This window comes from Psammomys obesus, unplaced genomic scaffold (genome assembly GCF_907164565.1).
Source record: "Psammomys obesus unplaced genomic scaffold, mPsaObe1.curated_primary_1811, whole genome shotgun sequence".
Lineage (NCBI taxonomy): Eukaryota > Metazoa > Chordata > Mammalia > Rodentia > Muridae > Psammomys > Psammomys obesus.
In genome coordinates, this window is record NW_026585691.1 from 3,486,205 (window position 1) to 3,506,507 (window position 20,303).

Below are 20,303 nucleotides of genomic sequence, written 5' to 3' on the forward strand. Positions count from 1 at the left end.
CAAGCCTAAGATATAGCTCTCAGCATTCCAAAAAAAAAAAAAAAAAAAAAGATAAGGGCTGGAAAGAACTTTTGGTTCAGTTTCAAATATATATGACTTACTATGACAGAAGAGAGATTTGGTTTGAGGAGATAAAATTAAAATGCAGTTACTGAGTGCTGAAGACTGGAAATAAAAACAGGGCAATTAATGTGTTTGTGTGGGGCTTGTGGGAGGGAGGAAGGTAGATAGGAAATGGTGACCAGGAGATGGGTATTAGTGTATTTTTTTAATGGAAGACGGTAGTTACAGGTGAGAGGGAGTTCAGTGAAGTTTATTAAGTAATTTGCCTTAGGCTCCTCATTGAGATGACAAGAAGATAAAATAGTTTTATAGACCTGTTTTGCTAGTTTGGCTGTAGAAAGTTGGGGAATTTTCATCTTACAGTTTAAAAAAGTTCTGTGTCTCTGTGGTATACGGTTGTGTGGGCACATGCGTATGTCTACGCCTGTTCCATGTGTTTGGACATCATGAAGCTCCCTTGCTTGCTGCTCTCATTCATTGAGGCAGGATCTCTCAGTTGAACTTAGAACTCTACTTTCTGGCTAGTCTAGCTATCCACTGTACACTCAGGATCTCCATCTTCAGGCCTTCCAAGCACTGGAGTTAGCCTTGTGTGCACACCTGGCATTTGTATTGGTGCTGGGGATTGGAACTCCTGTCTCCATTCTTTATTATTAGTTTATATTACAGTTGATTCACTGGCCCCTCCCTCGTCTCCTCCCAGTCCCACCTTCCCACTCTCATCTTCCTCTAGGTTCCTTCCCTAGTCCCCTGATAGGGGAGGTCCTCCTCCCCTTCCATTTGACCCTAGCCTGTAAGGACTCATCAGAACTGGCTGCCTTGTCTTCCTCTGTGGCCTAGTAAGGCCTCTCCCCCCATCAGGGGATCCTGTCCTCATTTTTGGGGGGGCAAGCACTTTATCTACTGATCATCTTCCAGCCTCCTCATCTTAGAATTTGTTTTCTGTTTATTGACAAGATTTAAAAAAAAAAAAAAAACTGTGTGTGCAGGTGCATGCACGCATATGCACACACATGCACATGTGAGGCCAAAAGAGCATGTTGGATTCCCTGGAACTGGAGTTGGAAGTAGTTATGAGTTAATCGATGTGAGTGGTAGGAACTTAGGTCTTCTGGAACAGTAGCAAGAGCTCTCCACCCTGAGCTATCTCTCCAGTCCAAGACAAAAGTTTTTATTGCTGAAGTAGTTCATTCTAGCTGAAGATTATTTATAAGGAGGCCAGGGCATGATGACTCATACTTGTGATCCTAGTATTTAGTAGGGTAAGGGTAGGGAGCTGCTGTGGGTTCCAGGCCAGCCTGTGCTACATAATGAGTTCTAGAGCAGGCTGGGTTACTAATGAGACCCTGTGTCAAAAAAATAAAAGTTTTATTTTTATTTTCTTATTTTATGTGTATGAGTGTTTTGGGTGCATTTGGAGGCCAGAAGAGGGAGTCAGATCCCCAGGAATTGGAGTTACAAATCATTGTGAGCAGCCATGTGGGTACTGGGAATTGAACCTGGGTCCTCTGGAAGAACAGTCAATTTTTTTTTCTCTCTTTAATAATAAAATAAACCTAGAAATTTAAAAAAAAAAAACAAACTGTGGGGGTGTTAGCACACACTTTTAATCCGGACATTGTGGAGGCAGAGACAGGCAGATTTCTATGAGTTCAAGGCCCCTTGCTCTGCATACTGAGTTCCTGGACAACCACAGCTACATAGAAGAACCCTGTCTCAGGAAAAAAATTGTGTGGGGTGTATGCATATTTTGCAGACGTGTAGAGTGTACATGTGGAGAACAGAGGATAATGTTAGGTGAATTCCCCGATTCTTTTTTTTTTGTTTTGTTTGTTTGTTTGTTTGTTTGTTTCCTGTGATTGAGTCTCTCACTGAACCTAGAGCGTACCATTTGGCTGGCCTGCAAGTCCTCAGGATCCTCTTTAAGTTCAATCACTGCCCAGCTTTTGCCATGGGTGGTGGGCATCTTAACTCAGGCTCCCATGTTTGCACAGCAGGAACTTTACCCACTGAAGCAGCTTCCCCGTGGCCAATAGAAAAATTGACATTTTTTTTCTCGTAGCCCTATTATTTTGTAATTAATTGTTTATTTTCTGATGTATTTGCTTGGGCTTCTGAGATCATGAAGTCATTTTCACAGAAAGGTGTTTGCAAAAAGATTCTGGTTTTTTTTTGTTTTTTTTTTTTTGTTGTTGTTTTGCTTTTTAGTGGGATCATAACTATACATTATACTCTCCAGCAAGTATTTTTTATCGTACATTTGGTGCCTTCTCAACCTTCCCTCACCTTTCAACAATTGTAATATTCCACAGACAAGATATGTTTGAATTTATTCTCAATGCCATTGAAGTTGGCTGTAATTTTTTTCTGTCTGGATCCTGTTTTTACTTTATAGATAACTGGTTTTATGTCAGTTTGACATAAGCTAGGCAATTTTGGAAGAGGGAACCTTTAAAAAATTGTAATTTTTTTTTATTAATTGCAGTTTATTCAGTTTGTATCCCAGCTGTAGCCCCCTCCCTCATCCCCTCCTAATCCCACCTACCCTCCCTCATCTCCTCTCATGCCCCTTCCCAAGTCCACTTATAGGGGAGGTGGTCCTCCCCTTCCCTCTGACCCTAGCCTATCAGGTCTCATCGGGAGTGGCTGTATTGTCTTCCTCTGTGGCCTGGTAAGGCTGCTTCCCACTCAGGGGGAGCTGATCAAAAAGCCAACCAAACAAATTAGAGCTGACAATTTTTTATGGTCATTTTCAAAGCTGGGACTATGAAAGTATATTTTGATTTGTGTGACTTACCTTGGGGGAGGCGAAATTGTAATTTCTATGGTCTGCTTTGGGGAGAAAAGGGAGAAGATAAAGGTGAAACAAAAGCCCTGCTTACTGAAGCTTATTCTGGTCTTTTAGGAAGGAACTGTGGCTGTGTGAGTTAAGAGCCAGGACCATGGCCAAAATCTACGTGCATCATAATATCACAACTACATGAATTATCAAATCATCTTATTGTCAGCTTTTGTCTTGGGCTCAGTTTTTATGTGAGACACTAAAGAATTCTGCTGAGGATAAAGGTTAAGATTTTAGATTTATGGCTTTGTTTTCTTTTTTTCTTTTTGGTTTTTCCAAGACAGGGTTTCTCTGTGTGGTCCCTTGCTGTCCTGGATCTCGCTTTGTAGACCAGGCTGGCCTCAGGTTCACAGATACTGTCCTCCTCTGCCTACCAAGTGCTGGGATTAAAGGCTTGAGCCACCGCTTCCAGCTCACATCTCATTCATTCATTCATTCATTCATTCATTCATTCATTCATTCATTCAGGTTTTTTAGTTTTGTTTTGAGACAGGGTTTCTCTGTGTAGCCTTGGCTATGCTGCACTCACTTTGTAGACCAGGCTGGCCTCAAACTCGCAGTGATCCACCTGTCTCTGCCTTTCTTGAGTGCCAGGATTAAAGGCGTACACCACCATACCTGTCTCATTTCTCTCTTTTGAAGCAGAGTTGGGGTTTTATGAAATAGAGTATCTGCTTTAGCATAAAGTTAAGAGAGACACTTGAAGAGAAACAACACCAAAAAACAAAAGTGTGAGCTTCTGAGAGACTGTTGCCAGTTTGTACATTTTGGATTGCATGATTGCTGCCAGTACTTGGTAAAATGGTGAGTAGAGGGAAGAGAAACACTGAATAGTCTCATTTCTAATAAGTTTTAGACAAATTTTATGTGGAGAGCCTTGAATTAAATTGTCTACAGTTTATTAAAATTAGCATTAACCCTTTTTGCTGAATACCATGTTACACAGTGATTTAAGAAAACAACTTAGCAAATATTTTTCTTTCTGGCTACATGGCCATCACTAAGAAAAATGTTTCATCTTAAATACTTAATGTGTGCTCCCCTAGCTCCCTGGTTTGCAGTTTACGTAGCTTGTGCTAACTTGCTAATCCAGACGGCTAACAAGATGGAAGATATAAAACCAAAACCTGTTTTCAGGTGTTTTGAAGATCACTGTGCTAATCATTGGATAGGATCCATTCTAATTAGTGACTTTATTAGTTTGCGTTAAAAATTATTTTTTAACTCTATTTTTGTTGATTTTTATCCAGGTTACAAAATGTCCTCTTATGCTTGAAACCTGCAGACTACATGTTCTTCAAGAACTGATCAGTGGTTTTTCATCTTCTGGAAGTAAATTAAAAGCATAAATATGGTGCCAAAACTCCTTCTTCTCTGATTGTGGTTGATTTGGACATACTTCTGTGCTAAAGAGAAGTATACACACTGAGGTCACTCATTGTTCAGAGACTACCGTGCAGGATCATGGACCATTCTAACAGGGAAAAGGATGACAGGCAGCGGACAGCTAAAACCATGGCACAAAGGAATACACACTGTTCCCGACCATCTGGCACCACAACATCCTCTGGGGTTCTCATGGTGGGACCCAACTTCAGAGTTGGCAAGAAGATAGGGTGTGGGAACTTCGGAGAACTCAGATTAGGTAAGAGCTTGGTTACATCTGTGGCTTCTGCTGACAAAAGTAACAATTACTGTACTCTGTTGGGTTTCAAGATAAGCATTGGTGCTTTGCCTATGTGTATATATGTGTGAGGGTGCTGATCCCTGCAACTGGAAGTTACACACAGTTGTGACCTGCCATGTGGGTGCTGGGAATTAAATCCGGATCTTCTGAAAGAGTAGTTAGTGCTCTTAACTGCTGAGCCATCTCTCCAGCCCTGGCTTTTCATGTGTGACAAGATTTTTAATTTTCCACCAATATAGAGTATGCCTTTATTAATGTTTACATTTTAAAAGTTATTATTATTATTATTATTATTATTATTATTATTATTATTATTATTAATTGGTTTGTCAAGACAAGGCTTCCCTGTGTAGCTCTAGCTGTCCTAGATCTTGCTTTGTAGGCCAGGCTTACCTCTGCCTCCTGAGATTAAAGGAGTTTATCACCATGCCCCGCTGTAAAAATATTCTTTTTTGGTTTTTCAAGGCAGGGTTTCTCTGTGTAGCCTTGGCTGTCCTGGACTCACTTTTAGACCAGGCTGGCCTCAGACTTACAGAGATCCCAAGTGCTGGGATTATAGGCATGTGCCACAGTGCCTGCTGTGAAATTTTTTTATATTTAATTTTGAGACATATTTTGTTCTGTGGCCCAGGCTGACTTTGAACTCATTATATAGCCCACACAGACCTCAAAGTTGTAACTCTCCTATCTCAGTCTCCTGAGTGCTGGCATTATAAGAAAACATCATCACATCAAATACGAATTTGTGAATAGTAATGAATAATGACAGAATTAATCAGCTGGAAGATATGAGATTGAAAAGAATGTATACTGGAACTTACATGCTTTTTAATATGCTATGCTATATTAATGGAGAATTGAAATTTTTTTTGTTGATTTATTTTTGAGACAGGGTCTCCATTCAGCCCTGACTAGCCTAAAACTTACTATGTAGACCAGGCTAACCTTGACCTTCTGGATATCCCTGTGGTCTTAGACCCCTCTTCTTCCCAAGTGCTGAGAGTACAGGCATGTTACCACCACCCCAAACATAAAATATGTGCAGCTACCCAAAAGAGGCCAGAAGAGGACATTAGATCCCATGGAGCTAGAGTTACAGGTAGTTGTGAGCCACCATATGTGGATGCTGGCAACTAAATTAGGGCCCTCTAGAAGAACAGCAAGCACTCTTGACTGTTGAGCCTTTTCTCCAGCCCCTAAGTAGTTGTTGAAGGTATGGATTATTATGAAAATTAATCATAAGAAATTTTGACCTTTGGACCATTGTGAGGGTAGGAACATGAGCTGATTGGGTGTTTGTTTTTTAACTGCTGCTACTTTTGATGATTCTTTAAAAAAATGAAATATTATATAGATATGATTACCTTTTTCAATCCTTAGCAAAACATCCTCTACTAGCTACATACCTCCAGGTCTGGAATTGAATTGGAAGATGCTAAGAATGAAACCATTTTTAAGTATAGAAGGCTGGTGACTTGGAATTGACCTGACTGGGATAATAAAAAGGCCTTCATAGTTAGAACTGTGTTCCTGCTCTGATTTGCTAAACCAGATGCTCCTGAGAATAGAAGGTGTGTGATTTCACACTGCATGCCTTCCTAACAACTACTTTGGTTGCTTTAGCAATTAGTTTTGCAAATACACAAAATTATGGCTGAGAGGCAGTTTCTAATACATAAACTTGAATATTCTCAGAGCCCAAAATGGCTTAATTTCTTTTAAGCCAAGACAAACCGTAGCTACGGGAACTGGAAATTTGTTTTCTTGAACTCTAAGATTTATATTACAAGTTTACATGAAAATAAAAAAGTCCATTCAGTAAAAAAAGATAAATTTGAGCCTGGTGGTGGTGGTGTAAGCCTTTAAACCCAACACTGATGAGGCAGAGACAGGTGGATCTTTGTGAGTTCGAAGCCAGCCTGGCCTACAGAGTGAGTTCCCGGACAGCCAGAACTGTCACACAAAGAAACCCTGACTGGAAAAACAAACAAACAAACAAACAAAATGTAGCCCTTTTCTTCTTTAAGAGTACTAGATTTTTTCCCCCCCTCTGGTGAATCTAGATTAATTTTGGTATTTCTTTTTATTTTTTAAAAGACTGTCTCCTGTGGAAGCACACGCCTTTAGTCCCAGCACTTAGGAGGCAGAGGCAGGTAGATCTTGAGTTCAAGGACAGCCTGGTCTACAGATACAGTTCCAGGACTGTATCTGTAGCCAGGGCTACACAAAAAAGCGTAGTCTTTTCTCAGACTAAATACTCTTGCTTCAGTTTCCAACATGCTGTGGTCATAGGCTGACACATCTTCTTTTGACTTTGTAGTTAGAAGAAAGGACTTAACCTTTCTCTGCAGCTGCCTTTATTCTTATATTAACCATAGAGTAGAGTAGGTTGTCTGACATCCTTCTCTCTTTCTGAAGTCTAAGGAGAAGATTGTGCAGAAAACAAGATTTAAGTAAGGTAAAAAAGGTCACACATAAGCAGTATGTACACCTCTGTTTGAGCTCTTCTGTGTCAGGTGTGTGGATGTGTGCTCAACACACACACACACACACACACACACACACACACACTTGTCTTTCACTGTGTACATGTGGAGCTGAGAGGATAGCTTTGTTGAATCAGTTCTCTTTCCACCTTGAATGTATTCCAGGGATCAAACTTGTGCTGTCAAGCTTTAATGACAAAAACTTCAGCTGCTGAACGTCTTCACTGAGCCCCAAATTCCTTTGTAAGAATTCATTACATTGCTCACTATCTAAAGTAAAAATGTTCATTTCTATTCTGTAAGTGAATTCTCCTTACCTGATCTTTCTTTCTTCATTTCTTTCTTTTTTTTTAAGATTTATTTATTGTTTATTCTGCCTGCATGCCAGAAGAGGGCACCAGATCTCTCTAAAGATGGTCATAAGCACCATGTGGTTGCTGGGAATTGAACTCAGGACCTCTGGAAGAACAGCCAGTATTCTTAATCTCTGAGCTATCTCTCCAGCCCCTTCATTTCTTAATATGTTTTATTTGTTCAGGCTCCTCTCAAAATTGCTGTGTAGCCTAGGCTGCCCTTCGATCTCTGATTTTTGTCTTTTATTTCCCAGATGTTGGTATTGCAGATATGTGTCATGGTGCCTCTCCTTTCAAGTTCAGGAATTTTTTTTTTCTGAGTATTTTTAGTTATCTATTAAGTAAATTGTCAGGTAGACAAGAGGGTAACTTATGCTTCCTTTGTTCTTTCCTTATATGACAACTGTAGCAGTGTCATATAAGCAGTATCTTGTAAGCAGTGGCCTTAACGTTTAAGTAATAGACTCCTCTTCCCCCAACCCCCCAAAAAACCTTGCAGAATTAGTCCACCTTCCCCTCCTTACTCTCATTACTTATTCTCACTTTCACCTTTCTTAAAACATTGTTTCTCTATATAGTATCTTGCCTCAGAGCTATGCTTTTGGCTCTCGGGATCTTTTTGCCTACTGTTTTACGATGATCTCTTAGCCTAGCCTTGGTGGTGTGGTAGGGGGTAGTATAAGTGTCTCACTTAAAGTTGAGTCCTCCACAGTCTGTTCGCTGCACTCAGGTGTGGGTATCCATATAATTGCCATCTATAAAAAAAAGAAGCTTCACTGATGATGTCTGAGAAATGTACTAATCTGATTGTATATTTGTATCTGATGTAGATACAAAGATAAGAACTGAGGAAGCAGTTTTATTACTATGCCCATTTAGCAGAATAATAAATAGTATTACGTTCTCTCCTCCAGCTCGTGACCTGGGCAGCCATCTGTTTTGGCCCTAGTTTACAGTACCAGGCAGTCATGAGTCTCATTGTGTAGAGCAGACTTTAAATCCGATCAGAAAGGTACTGGTTACTCCCATAACATCTAAGCCTCTATTACACTAGTGGACATATCTTTCCAGGCCAATCATTACTGTAGCTCATAGGATTCACAGCTGGGTAAGCTGATGATTACTCTTCTTTCCCAGCAGTATACATGGATGGGATGGCAGGGTAGAGGAGATAGGAAAGGGACAAATAGCTAATACTAAAGACCTTTGATAAAGTAATATGGGAACTTACTTCACCATAGGCTATCAATTTTTTAAATGCCCAGGGCCAGATATAGGTTACCTCTTTTTGAGTTGATGGTCAGTGGGACTGTGTATACCAGCTCCTCTCGTTCCCAGTTACCAGGAATTGCCATTGTTTGTGGTTACCCTCCAAAACTTGATAATGAGACCCTGTTTCTGGGGACTGGAGAGATGGCTCAGCAGTTAATAACTCTTACTCTTCTTGCAGAGGACCTGGGTTCAATTTTCAACACCCACACAATGACTCACAACCGTTCATAACTCATAACTTCCGGGGATCTGGTGCCCTGTTCAAGCCTTTCAAGGGCATCTAGACATGCATGTGATGCGTAAACATGAAGAAAACACTCTCTTACATGCGTGTTTACAAGGAGAGACAGACAGACCAATTGAGACCCTATTGCTGAAGACACTACCTACCTACTCAGTCATAGGACATGACAAAATCAAGCTGTTACCAACCTGGAAGTTTCATCACTACTGCTTAACTTTCCTAGTAGTGGAAAGACTTTTTTTTTACTTATTTTCCTCTCTCTTTTTCTTCTGTTGTTTGTTTGTTGTTTGTTTGTTTCAAAACAGGGTTTCTCTTTATGTAGTCCTGGCTAACCTAGAACTCACTCTCTAGAAATATAAATATTATATATGAAGATAATGTTATCTGTATATCTTTATAATATATTTATATTATATAAATATAAAAATTCTATAAATATAAATATTATATAAAGATAATGTTATCTTTATATCTTTATATTTATATTTATATCATATAAATATAATATATCTATAAAGGTAAGCGGGTAGGGAGAGATTTTTTTCTTGGGTGTGCCTTTGAAACTTGAGTTCCAGACCTAGGGAAGGGGAGAACCCCACCCTCTGGAGTAAGCACAGTGGGGACCTTAGGCCGCCGACTGAGGGTGCTCTTACCTGGAGCCCATTTGACCTGTGAGAGGTGGGTCCAAGTGGCTTATCTGAAGCTCACAAGAATCTTTTTAAGTTTATAAAAAATAAGTTTTAGACATGTTTGAATTACCATTGTTTGTAATCTGTACTGAAATTGACATTGTGGAGAAAGTCAGTAGAGACACATCTTTGTGTCATTGTAGAGGCTTGGGAGATAATTTTGGGTTAAAAGCACGAAGGTGAGCTCAGAGAAGACAGAAACCTGCTGAGCAGAAAGGGCAGGAGCTCATTCGGTTCTCAGTATGGCTACTGACTGAAAGAGGAGCTTCTTCCTTCAGAAGACGGGACGTATATAGATGTAGCCCAATGAGAAACACAGTCTACACTTCGAAGACAACCAAAGAAAATTGAAAATCTTGCGCTTGTGACTATGCTAGTGGATCATATGGTGGAAGGCTTTACCAGAGATAGACTAATAATTTATTAGAACTCTAACTGTTTAAAGTCGTAATACAACAGTAGCATAGTGAATGGAAGAAATCTAAAGCATTTTTTCTTTTCTTTTTTTTTTTTAATACCTTAAGCCACTTTCTTAGCACCATTTAAGCTTTCATTTCCATTTACCAATCTTAAAACACCTTCTTAGATCCTAAAATATTTTCTTAGGTCCTCATAACTTAAGCTTCTGTATCCTGAGGCCTTACTTAAATTTACATCTTTTTTCCTATCCAATTATTTACCATTAGACACAGGTAGTTTATTACTGGGAGCAGTCATTGTAAAGTAAGTTCCTTTAGATAAAGGAATAGTAAAAGTTCCATCTGAAACTTGTTTACCTTTTAACATGAAGCCTGTAAGCAAGGCAAACTGTAATTTTAAGTAGCTCATGAATTGATCAGTGAACTTACACGGTGGTACATTACCTTGGGTAAGGAGCTAGTTGCCTGTTCTTTTTCAGCTGTCAAGCTATAGTTAGCCTAGCTGTCAATGTGATCAGAGACCTGAGAAGGATAAATTATAATCTTAATGGCCTATGTATCGATTAAAATAACAGAGACTAGTCCATAGTCCACTACCTAGACAGTTGTCCTAGGTTCCTGTGGTCTCCATAGCAACATGGACAGTGGCAATCTGGCCATCAGGCCCAGAAGATAAGAGGAGAACATGGGAGAGACGTAATTCTCCTTGTCTTAGGCAACATAGAACAATTAACTCTCCAGGTGTCCTATTTGTCCACAGTTCAGGCCATGCCCTAGCAGTGGTCAAGGCATTGGGGCAGTCTTTCTCAGTGGTTAGTGTATCCTAATCCAGGTGGATTTCTTGTTGTTGTCCCCATATTTTCTAGGAGACCTTGTGGGGGTCACTGTTAGGATTTGGGAGTCTGTCATATTAGGTTTAAACATCTTAAATGGCATATTCAGCAAGTCTCTTGACAGGCTTGAGGACTAGTACCTACCAAGCGTATTCATGTTAAACAATCTTTGTCGCTTTTTAGTTATCTGCTCCAAACTGTACCTTGTAAACGTGAAACAGGAAGCTAAATAAGGCTTCTTCCTGTAATTAATTACGTTAGTACTTAGCATGACTACAGATGTAGTTCTGAACTCATTGAAGGATTTGGTCATTCATAAAGTTACTGACTACAAGCTTGTACTTCTTAGTTATCCTTAACAGTTTACAATAATTCAGTAGTTTTCATAAGATTAGGACTTTATGTTTTAACTCTGTTAGGTTTAGATATAAAAATCACGACTGATTTGAAGCTCTTCTAGTATCAAAATAAAACTTTTTAATCCATAAGCATAGTCCATAACTAGACCGGTAACTTTTCTGACCTTTATTTGGTGTGTAATTATGGAATATAAAAGTGTCTTTGGAGACATGTTTTTTTGTTTGTTTGTTTTTAAGATCTATTTAGTGACTTAGTTACTTAATGTATAGGAGTACTCTATCTTTATGTACACCTTCACACCAGAAGAGGGCACCAGAGCTCATTATAGATGGTTGTAAGCTACCATGTGGTTGCTGGGAATTGGACTCAGGACTTCTAGAATAGCAGCCAGTGCTCTTAACTGCTGACCATCTCTCCAGCTTGAGATCTGTTTATTTGATGAGCTTATATATTGCTGTGCTTAGTCAGGATGGCGGTGAGACCATGATGTCCACCTTCTTTATCCCATTATGAAGATGGCAAGCAGCCACGCGTTTTTATCCCAGAATGGAATCATGTCACATTGTTTAAGATTATGTAAGCACAGATTTTCGATTACTAACCCTGAGTTAGGAGTTTTAAGTTAACATTTTGTTATAAATATTACAGATTTTTAATCATATCCAATATAAGTCAGTAATCCTGTAGTTTTTTACCCCGGGTTTTAAAAACATGCCTTGGTCTGAAAAATGGTGAACAAGAGCTCATTTTTAGAGCCAGCAATAAATTAGAACAGTGTAGAACAGCATAAAACAATTTTATATTACCCGTATTTAAATGTTAGATTAGATTAGATCCAGTGACCAGAAAGCTCAGAGGTAAATTCTAAGCCTAGGCAGCTGGCAGCAGAAGAAAGAAACAGCATTTTTCACACATTCATGAACAGTCCGAAACAAGCATGCAATGGCCACATCTTAAATTAGTTTTTGTTAATCCAAATAGACTTTTATAGCCTTGAAATTTCCTCATCATATACAGAATATTTTAAACCAGGGTTGAATCATATATACAGTATATTGTAGTAAATATAACTTTGAATTTCTATCATAATGTAAAAATCTGTACCAATCTAAAATATGAGACATTGTTTTGCTATAAAAGTGTTCTGATTTTCTTCTAGTTATTCTCTTCTATTTTATATAGTAGGGCCAGGATAATGCTTTTAAAATGCCATAACAGTCTTAGCATAAGACTGTTGGTGATTCTCAGTAAGCTGAGGAATGAAGTAAAAATGTATTCATATGTTAGTTTCTCATAAAGAACATACAGGAGGGGTTTATCTAGTTCATGGTTCCAGATGCTTCAGTCCATGATTCCCTGGTTTTGTTGCTACGGATCAGTGTGAGGCAGAACATACTAAATTTTATAGTGTAGCAGAACTATACACCTCTTCAGGTCTGGAAGGAAGAAAGTCATAGAGACAGAAAGAGAAAATATTCCAGGAACTAGATAAACCATTCAAAACTATGTCTTGGTGACTGACTTCCTGTCATTAGCCCATTTGCTAGTTTTTATTACCGGACAATAGTTTTATCAAATTGTGAATTAATCCATTGTTAAGGAGGCCTCTCCTGATCCAATCAACTTCTAGTAATTGGACCCACCAGCAAGGACTAAATCAGTTTGGTGATTTTAAGAAACATCTGTTACTATATATGTCAGATACTGTATTTGTTGCTGGGGATATAAGAAGTATTGATGTTAAGTGATGTAGCTTAATGATAGAACTTTACCTATTCTAATAGACAAGGCTCTGAATTTAATCCTCTCTCACTCTCTCAAACATGCACGCACACACACACACACACACACTGAACATTCTTGTCCTCAGGAAACATATTGCCTCCCTAAAGTAAAAAGAAATACATGTAACATACCTGACATGTATCTGACATCTGCTATTGAAAGGCCGAAGTAGGAAGAGTGTGATGATGAATGAAAGGCTAGCCTGGGCTACATTTTGAGACCCTGTCTCCAAACATAGACAGACAGACAGACAGACAGACAGACAGACAGATAATCATGCCTGGTAAGGCATGGTTATACATGCTTTATCAGGACTAGGGAGGCTAAGGCATTTGGATCTCTGAGTTCCAGGCTACTGTGTTCTACGTAGCCAGGCCTGTCTTACCAAAAAAAAAAAAAAAAAAAAAAAAAAAAGACATGACATTACATTACTTTTTTCTAGAAACTAGATGTTCGTTTTTGTTATTAAGTTTCTTGAACCTTGTATAAAAAGCCAATTCTAGGTCACTTAGGGCTACATAGTGAGAGTCTCTGCCCCCTTAAAAATTTCTAAAGAAAAATTATTTTTAAGGTTGGGGATTTGGTTCAGTAGTAGCATAGGTCATGCCTGGCATGTGGAAGGCCCTGAATTCTATCCCCAGTACCTCAAAACACAAAAATAAAAACAAGGGGAAATAGCCTAGGCACAATCTGATCATGTGACATGCTAGAAATGTAGAATCTAATATTCTGTGACTGGACTCATAATTAGAGGCTGTAGTACATGAGAAGAAATGTTAAGAAGCCAGAAAGGCTCATTATTGACAGTCTGGACAGCCTTGGATAGCCTTACTCTACAGTAAGCATATCTGAGAGCATGTGGTGATAGATCGTGGCCTCTGTGTACTAAACTGCAGAACAAATTAGACACATTATTCTTGGAACCTTTTTTTTTTTTCACTTGTAGATTTAAGGAAAAATTTATATTAAAATGAATTTACAGTAACATAAAAATCAAGACTTTTTTTTTAACCCAAGTGTTCAAATAAATGAAAAGTTTCTCTCCCCCCCCCCCCCTTTTTTTAAGGGAGGGTAGAACCTTACTCTAGCGCTCTACTTGGCCTGGAACTGCTGATGTAGACCAAACTGGCCTTGAACTCTAAGAGATCCACCTGTCCTCTGACTCCCCATTCCTAGGGCTAAAGGTCTATGTCATCATGCCCTACCTGGATTTTTCTTTTTTTCTTTTCTTTTCTTTTCTTTTCTTTTCTTTTCTTTTCTTTTTTTTTTTTTTTTAGTATAAGAACTGACCTTTTCTAAATGTCACTTTCTAACTTGAAATGTTGTTTGTACCTAAATTATCCAGACTCTTTTATGTTCTTGTTCATATTTTTGTCTTAACATCATCACATTATATGATTTACTGGCTGAGTTTCTAATCAGATACACTGTACTGTGTGAGGAGCGAGAAGATATTCTCTAAAGTTGGAGAAGTGGCTCATCTTGGGTAGATGGTGTTTGTGTGTGTCCTTCAGATGCATTCCTCTCCTGCTCTCCTGCGTTTTCAGTCAGTTTTTATGCTGCCTCATATATAATCATTCAGAGTCATAGATCTGATTTTGTGATTACTCTGCCTCCAAATCTTCTGTTTTAAGCTTCGAATGGTATTATTAAGGTTTTCCTAATACAGCCACAACCTTCTTCAGTCTCTGCTCTAACCACTTCTGGTTGACCGTTGCCCTTCCCTGGAGTTCCCTACAGGCTGCACTGCTCTCAGTCTGAGGCTTCTCCTACTTTATTTTTGTTTGCTTTTCAGGGTTCCTCTTCCTGAAATGATCTTACCCATCCTTCAGCTGTTAAAATACTGCTTGTTCTTTGATACTTTGTGGAGGAGGAGAGGTCAAAGGGGGGAAATTCAACTGAGACTTCCCTGGTTCTGTCATCTACAGTAATTGTTTTCTCTTTCTGTTCATAGTGCTGTCCAGGTTTATTCCTTTGCTGAACGTGACTACCACATCGGTTCACCTTAACTATTAGATCTCTTCTTTCATCCTACCTCTTAAGTACACCCCTGATCTAAGTTTAATTTTTTTTCTAGAGATAGGAGATTTGAGACAAGAGCTCATATAGCCCAGGCTGACCTTAAACCAGTGTATAGCCAGGGATGACCTTAAATTCCTGATTCTTCTGCCTCCAACCTTTTCCACGCTTAAATTTCTAGTTTTGAAACTGTGGCATTTCTTTTCGTTTTGCTTAATGCCATAATAATTGAGAAATAGTAAGGTTGCATGTATGTGGGGACATAAAAGAGAGAAGCGGGGGCTGGATTTGGTTGGTTTTCTCTTTTTAAAAACAAAACACAGTCTCTTGTGTAGCTTAGAGTTTTCGATTCTCAAGCTCTTTTTGTCCTGGTCCTGCTGTTTAGCTTTTTACTTAGCTCTGGCTTCATATATGGGAGCCCAGTTAGAAAATCCACCTTTCTCATGACCTTGTAAGCTAATGTCACTAAATATATACATTCTCTTTTTCCCTTAGGAAAAAATCTCTACACCAATGAATATGTAGCCATCAAACTGGTAAGTAGAATGTGTGTGTTTGTGGTCTTTGTGTTCGGGCGTTTTTGTTGCTAATGTCTTCTTACAGGAAATCATGGTAGGCATTCACAATAATACTGCTATTTTTACTGTGCATATAATGCCAGATAGTCATTTTTCCTCCATCAGGATGTTATAGTAATAAATCGCTATATGCCGTGTAATGTATAAATGGTATACTAACTATAGTGCTAGCAAAGATGAGGCAAAAGTTAATTGATTAAAAAAATAGCTGAAAGAACAGGTAATTCTCTGGACTCTTTCGTGGTCCCAGTTTGATATCTAATTTTGTTGTTAATGCTTTTTATTTTATGTGTATAAGTGTTTTGCCTGTGTGTGAGAGAGACAAGAGAAAGAGGGAAAGAAGCACTTTGTATATGTCTGGTGCCCAGGGAGACCAGAAGAGGGCGCTCCAGTCCCCTGGAACTGGAGTTAAGGGATGGCTGTGAACTGCATTGTTGGTGCTGGGAATTGAACCTGGGTCATCTGCAAGAGCAACAAGTCCTTTAAACCACTGAGCATTTTTCTGGAGCCTTTTGACATCCATTTTTTAAATATAAGGTATTTACTAATATATTTAACTGAAAAAAAATCTGACCATCTCGTTGATGCTTTAAAGCAGTGCTTCTCAACCTTTCTAATGCTGTGACGCTTTTATATAGTTCCTCATGTTGTGGTGCCCCCCACAATAAAATTTTTCATTGCTACTTCATACCTGTAATTTATTACTGTTATGAATCATAATGTAAATATTTTTGGAGATAGAGGTTTGCCAAAGGGGTCACAATCCACAGGTTAAGAACAACTACTTTAAAAAGCTGTCAAGCCAGGTATGGCAACACATTTTCAGCACACGTTTTCAGTTCCAGTGCCTGAAAGGAGGAGGCAGGAGTATCATCGTCATCTTCAGGTATATGTTGAGTCTGAGTTTAAGAAGCAGGTGGATCTCTGTGAGTTAGAGGCCAGCCTGGTCTTCATAGTAAGTTGCAGGCCAGCAGGGGCTACAGAGTGAAACCCTGTTTCAAAAACAGAAAACAAAACAAAAAGCTGTCAAACTGGTTATGGTGGTGCATGTCTGTAACTCCAAGGATTGGGAGGCAGAGGCAAGAGATCAGGAACTCAGCATCATTCTAAGATGCATAGCTAATTAAAGGCTAGCCTGTGCCTTGAGACCTAGCTTTGTTTGTTTGTTTTCTTTTTCACAAGGTTTCTCAGTGTAGCTCTGGCTATCCTGAAACTCACTCTGTAGACCAGGCTGGCCTCAAACTTACAGAGCTCCACCTGCTTCTGTCTCCCTAAATGCTGAGACTAAAGGTGTGTGCCACCCTAACTCAAGAAACAAACAAACAAAACTTTCACCAAAACGTCCTCTCTGGTTCTGCTTAGTCTTTTTGTCTTCTTTAGATTGTCAGTTTGTGGGGCTGTTAAGGTTCTTTTGTGAGTCATAGTTGCCAGGTTAGTTTCTCTATGAAGGAGAGAACAGAGGAATTTAAAACAGGCAATTTGTTAAACTCCCAGCTCTGTTCCCATTTTTGAGGTGTTTCATGTAATTCAGGCCAGCCTTAAACTCAAACTCCATGTATACCTGAAGAGCACAGTGAAATCCTGATTCTCCTATACCTTCTGGGACTTGAGGTGTGTGACACCATGCTCAGATTTGGGTTTGTTCGTTGTTGTAATAGAGCTTGATCCTAGGACATCATGTGTGCTAGACAGGCACTCTGCCACCAGCCTACGTCACAGCACACACATGCACTTTGCTGTTGTTATTTTTCGTGTTTGAAACTGGAGCTCATGTTGTAGCCCTGGCTGGCCCAGTTCTCTATGGGTAGTCAGGCTGACTGTAAATGTGCTAGAGGACCATCAGTGCTGGGGTTGCATGCTTGTGCAACTGTCCTTGCTTTGGTTTTGTCTTTGCTTGGAGCTCTTAGCAGAGAAACTAGAGCAGGGAAAGAGGCAGAGTGTGCAGTGACGCAGGCCGCCTATCTTCTAAAAAGAACGAGTAAGGGGCTATCTGCTTGTTCTGCTGTGCAGACACTTCGCTGTAGGAAGGTATGCTCCAGTGTGTTTGCCCTTGGCCTTTTCCTGTTTCACACAGAACATAAGTACCTAAGGCTACTCAACAGGCAGAAGCAGCCCTCACACCACTGAAAGCCACATGTGTTAGTGGCCACTTGGAATCCCAGCACTGTGGAGGCTAAGGCATGAGTATTGTAAGTTAGAGGCCAGGCTGAGCTATATAATGAGTATAGTGAGACACTGTTTCAATAAATTGAAAACAAAACAAAACATTTGCAAAAAAAATACCCTAAAACAATATAAAAACTTGTCTATTTAAAATTCTATGTTATTACTATATATTTGACATTGTCCATTTATTTTTTTCAAGTCTTTTTTTGAGGCTTTCTGCTAGATTTCTTCTATCAAGTTTCATACCACTTTGACCTCTATAGTTATATTTCTGTGACATATTATTAATATCATTGATAGACATTTTGCTTTTCCTTCATTTTCTTTTATTAATCTTTATTCTGCTTTGTATGGCCAGTAAAGAAAGTAGGATTAGGGGCATGAGGTTATAGCTCAGTGGGAGGGTGCATATTTAACATGGGTGGAGTCCTGGGTTCAAAGGAAGATGGAGGAAGGTAGGAGAGTAAAATGAGAATTCCTGTTTAGAGTATAGCAGTTCCATCTGTGCATCACATCCCTTGATGTTGAAATTATTCAAGGGACAGGACAATAGAAATTGATCCCTTTCCTTGTAAGCAACATTTTTGTGAACTATCAAGATTCTATAAGACAGCCATCTGTCATTGATCTAGGATTTCAGGCAGGCTGGCATGTTCCAGAAAAGCCGTGATTCTGGCAGATGGCCAGCTCTCTGTTCATAGGCAGGCACATCTGCCACAGAATTACAAGAAACTTGGTACTGCTTTTTTTGTTGTTTTTCAAGGAAGGGTTTCTCTGTGTAGCCCTGGCTATCCTGGAACTGGTTCTGTAGACCAGGCTGGCCTTCAATTCAGATTTGCCTGTGTGTGCTGGGATTAGAGGTGTGTGCCACCACAACAAGGCTGGTACTGCAGTTTTAATTCTACATTGGATCTTCATTATAGCTTTTAGTTTTTAAAAACTTTTAAAAAGTCATAAGATACAGGCCAGTTGGGGCAGCTCAGAAGGTAAATATGCTTGTCATACAGTCCTGACAACCTTAGTTCAGTACCCAGAACCTGCATAAATGTAAGCAACCAACACAGAGTGTCTTCCTGCCTACACACACACACACACACACACACACACACACACACACACAAATGAAAGGTAATTGAAGACTGCTTAAAAATATACAAAGTATGCAGCCTTGCCAGGCCACAGAGGAAGACGATACAGCTAGTCCTGATGAGACCTAATAGATTAGGGTCAGATAGAAGGGGAGGAGGTTCTGGGGAACAGGCATAGGCGGAGAAGAAGGAGGGATGGTAGGACTGGGAGGAGAAGAGGGAGGGGCTGTAGCAGTAATACAAAGTGAATAAATCGTAATAAATAAATAGATAGATAGATAGATAGATAGATAGATAGATAGATAGATAAATGGAACTTAATAAATAAATGAATGATGTTTTTAATATTCAAAAAAGTACAAAGTAGGGGCTGCAGAGTTGTCTGAACAGTAAAGAGCATTTGTTCTTGCAGAGAGCTGGAGTTCAGTTCCAGCACTCATGTTTAACTGCCTTGCACTCCAGCTTACGGAATCTAGATCTCTCTTCTGGCCTGCATGGGCAACCCTACATACGTGCACATACTACACACAAGGATACAAACATATACACATAAGTAAAAATAGAGTAAATGGTAAACATATACAAACCAGGCATGGTGGCTTCCATCTGTACTTCCAGTACTTGGGAGGTAAAGCAGAAGGTTCACCAAAAGTTCTAGGTCATTCTGAGAGCTTACCAAAATAAACAATCAAAAAACAATGTAGGTGTCTGTCTCATGGCTGTGGTCCCAGTACTCGGGAGTTAGAGGAAGATCTGGACTCAAGGTCATCCTCTGCTTTTTAGCAAATTCAAGGCTAGCCTAAGCTATATGAGGCCCTGCCTCAGAAAGAAAAAAGGTATCTGTGTGTGTACATGTACATACAAAGTAAATGCCTCTTTTATTAATTAATTACACCTGGAAAGAGTTAGATAAAAGTCTGTGTATGTTGCTCATCTTGCTGCTTTTCTCTAAAATGCTGTTTGTATGTTTAGAAGGCTTTATATTCTTAATGCTTTCAGAACAGGTCCTGTAGCCATGTTCCTTGAGTAGGGTTCAGCCGTATGTTCAAAAGACTAGCTGAAGGGTATGCATTCCTGCAATTAACAAAACAAAACAATCATCTTGTGTGAATATGTGTGAGTTATAAGCTCACTCTCAACGTTAGTATTCTATGAAGATAAGTAGTTGGGTTTTGTTTTCTTTATTAACTAAGCTATTGAAGATTAGATTGAGTATTTTCTGTTAAGGTTTCTAGCTTGAAATTCAAGTAAAGATCCTGTGGTTTTTAAATTCATTTCCTTTGTGCTTTTCCCCATTCTCTAGAGATTACCTCTGTGGAGGTAGACAGTAGTTTTTCTGCTCTAGTTCCATCTATTTTGTCTTTTCTGTTTCTCCTGAAATTATTGCGGATGATTTTGCTGTTAGACTTGCTCTGTAAC

General features: G+C 39.3%; 1 protein-coding gene across 2 annotated transcripts in view; it reads left to right on the forward strand.

Annotated features, from left to right (window-relative positions):
* The window catches only part of Csnk1g1 (casein kinase 1 gamma 1), a 114,980-nt gene that overhangs the window by 26,324 nt on the left and 68,353 nt on the right, over nt 1–20,303 (forward strand). For both annotated transcript variants that reach the window (XM_055597724.1, XM_055597716.1), the window contains exons 2-3: nt 4,156–4,550; nt 15,548–15,588. In XM_055597724.1, coding sequence (XP_055453699.1) covers nt 4,370–4,550; nt 15,548–15,588 — 222 coding nt within the window. In that variant the 5' untranslated portion in view covers nt 4,156–4,369. The remainder of the gene's footprint in view (nt 1–4,155; nt 4,551–15,547; nt 15,589–20,303) is intronic.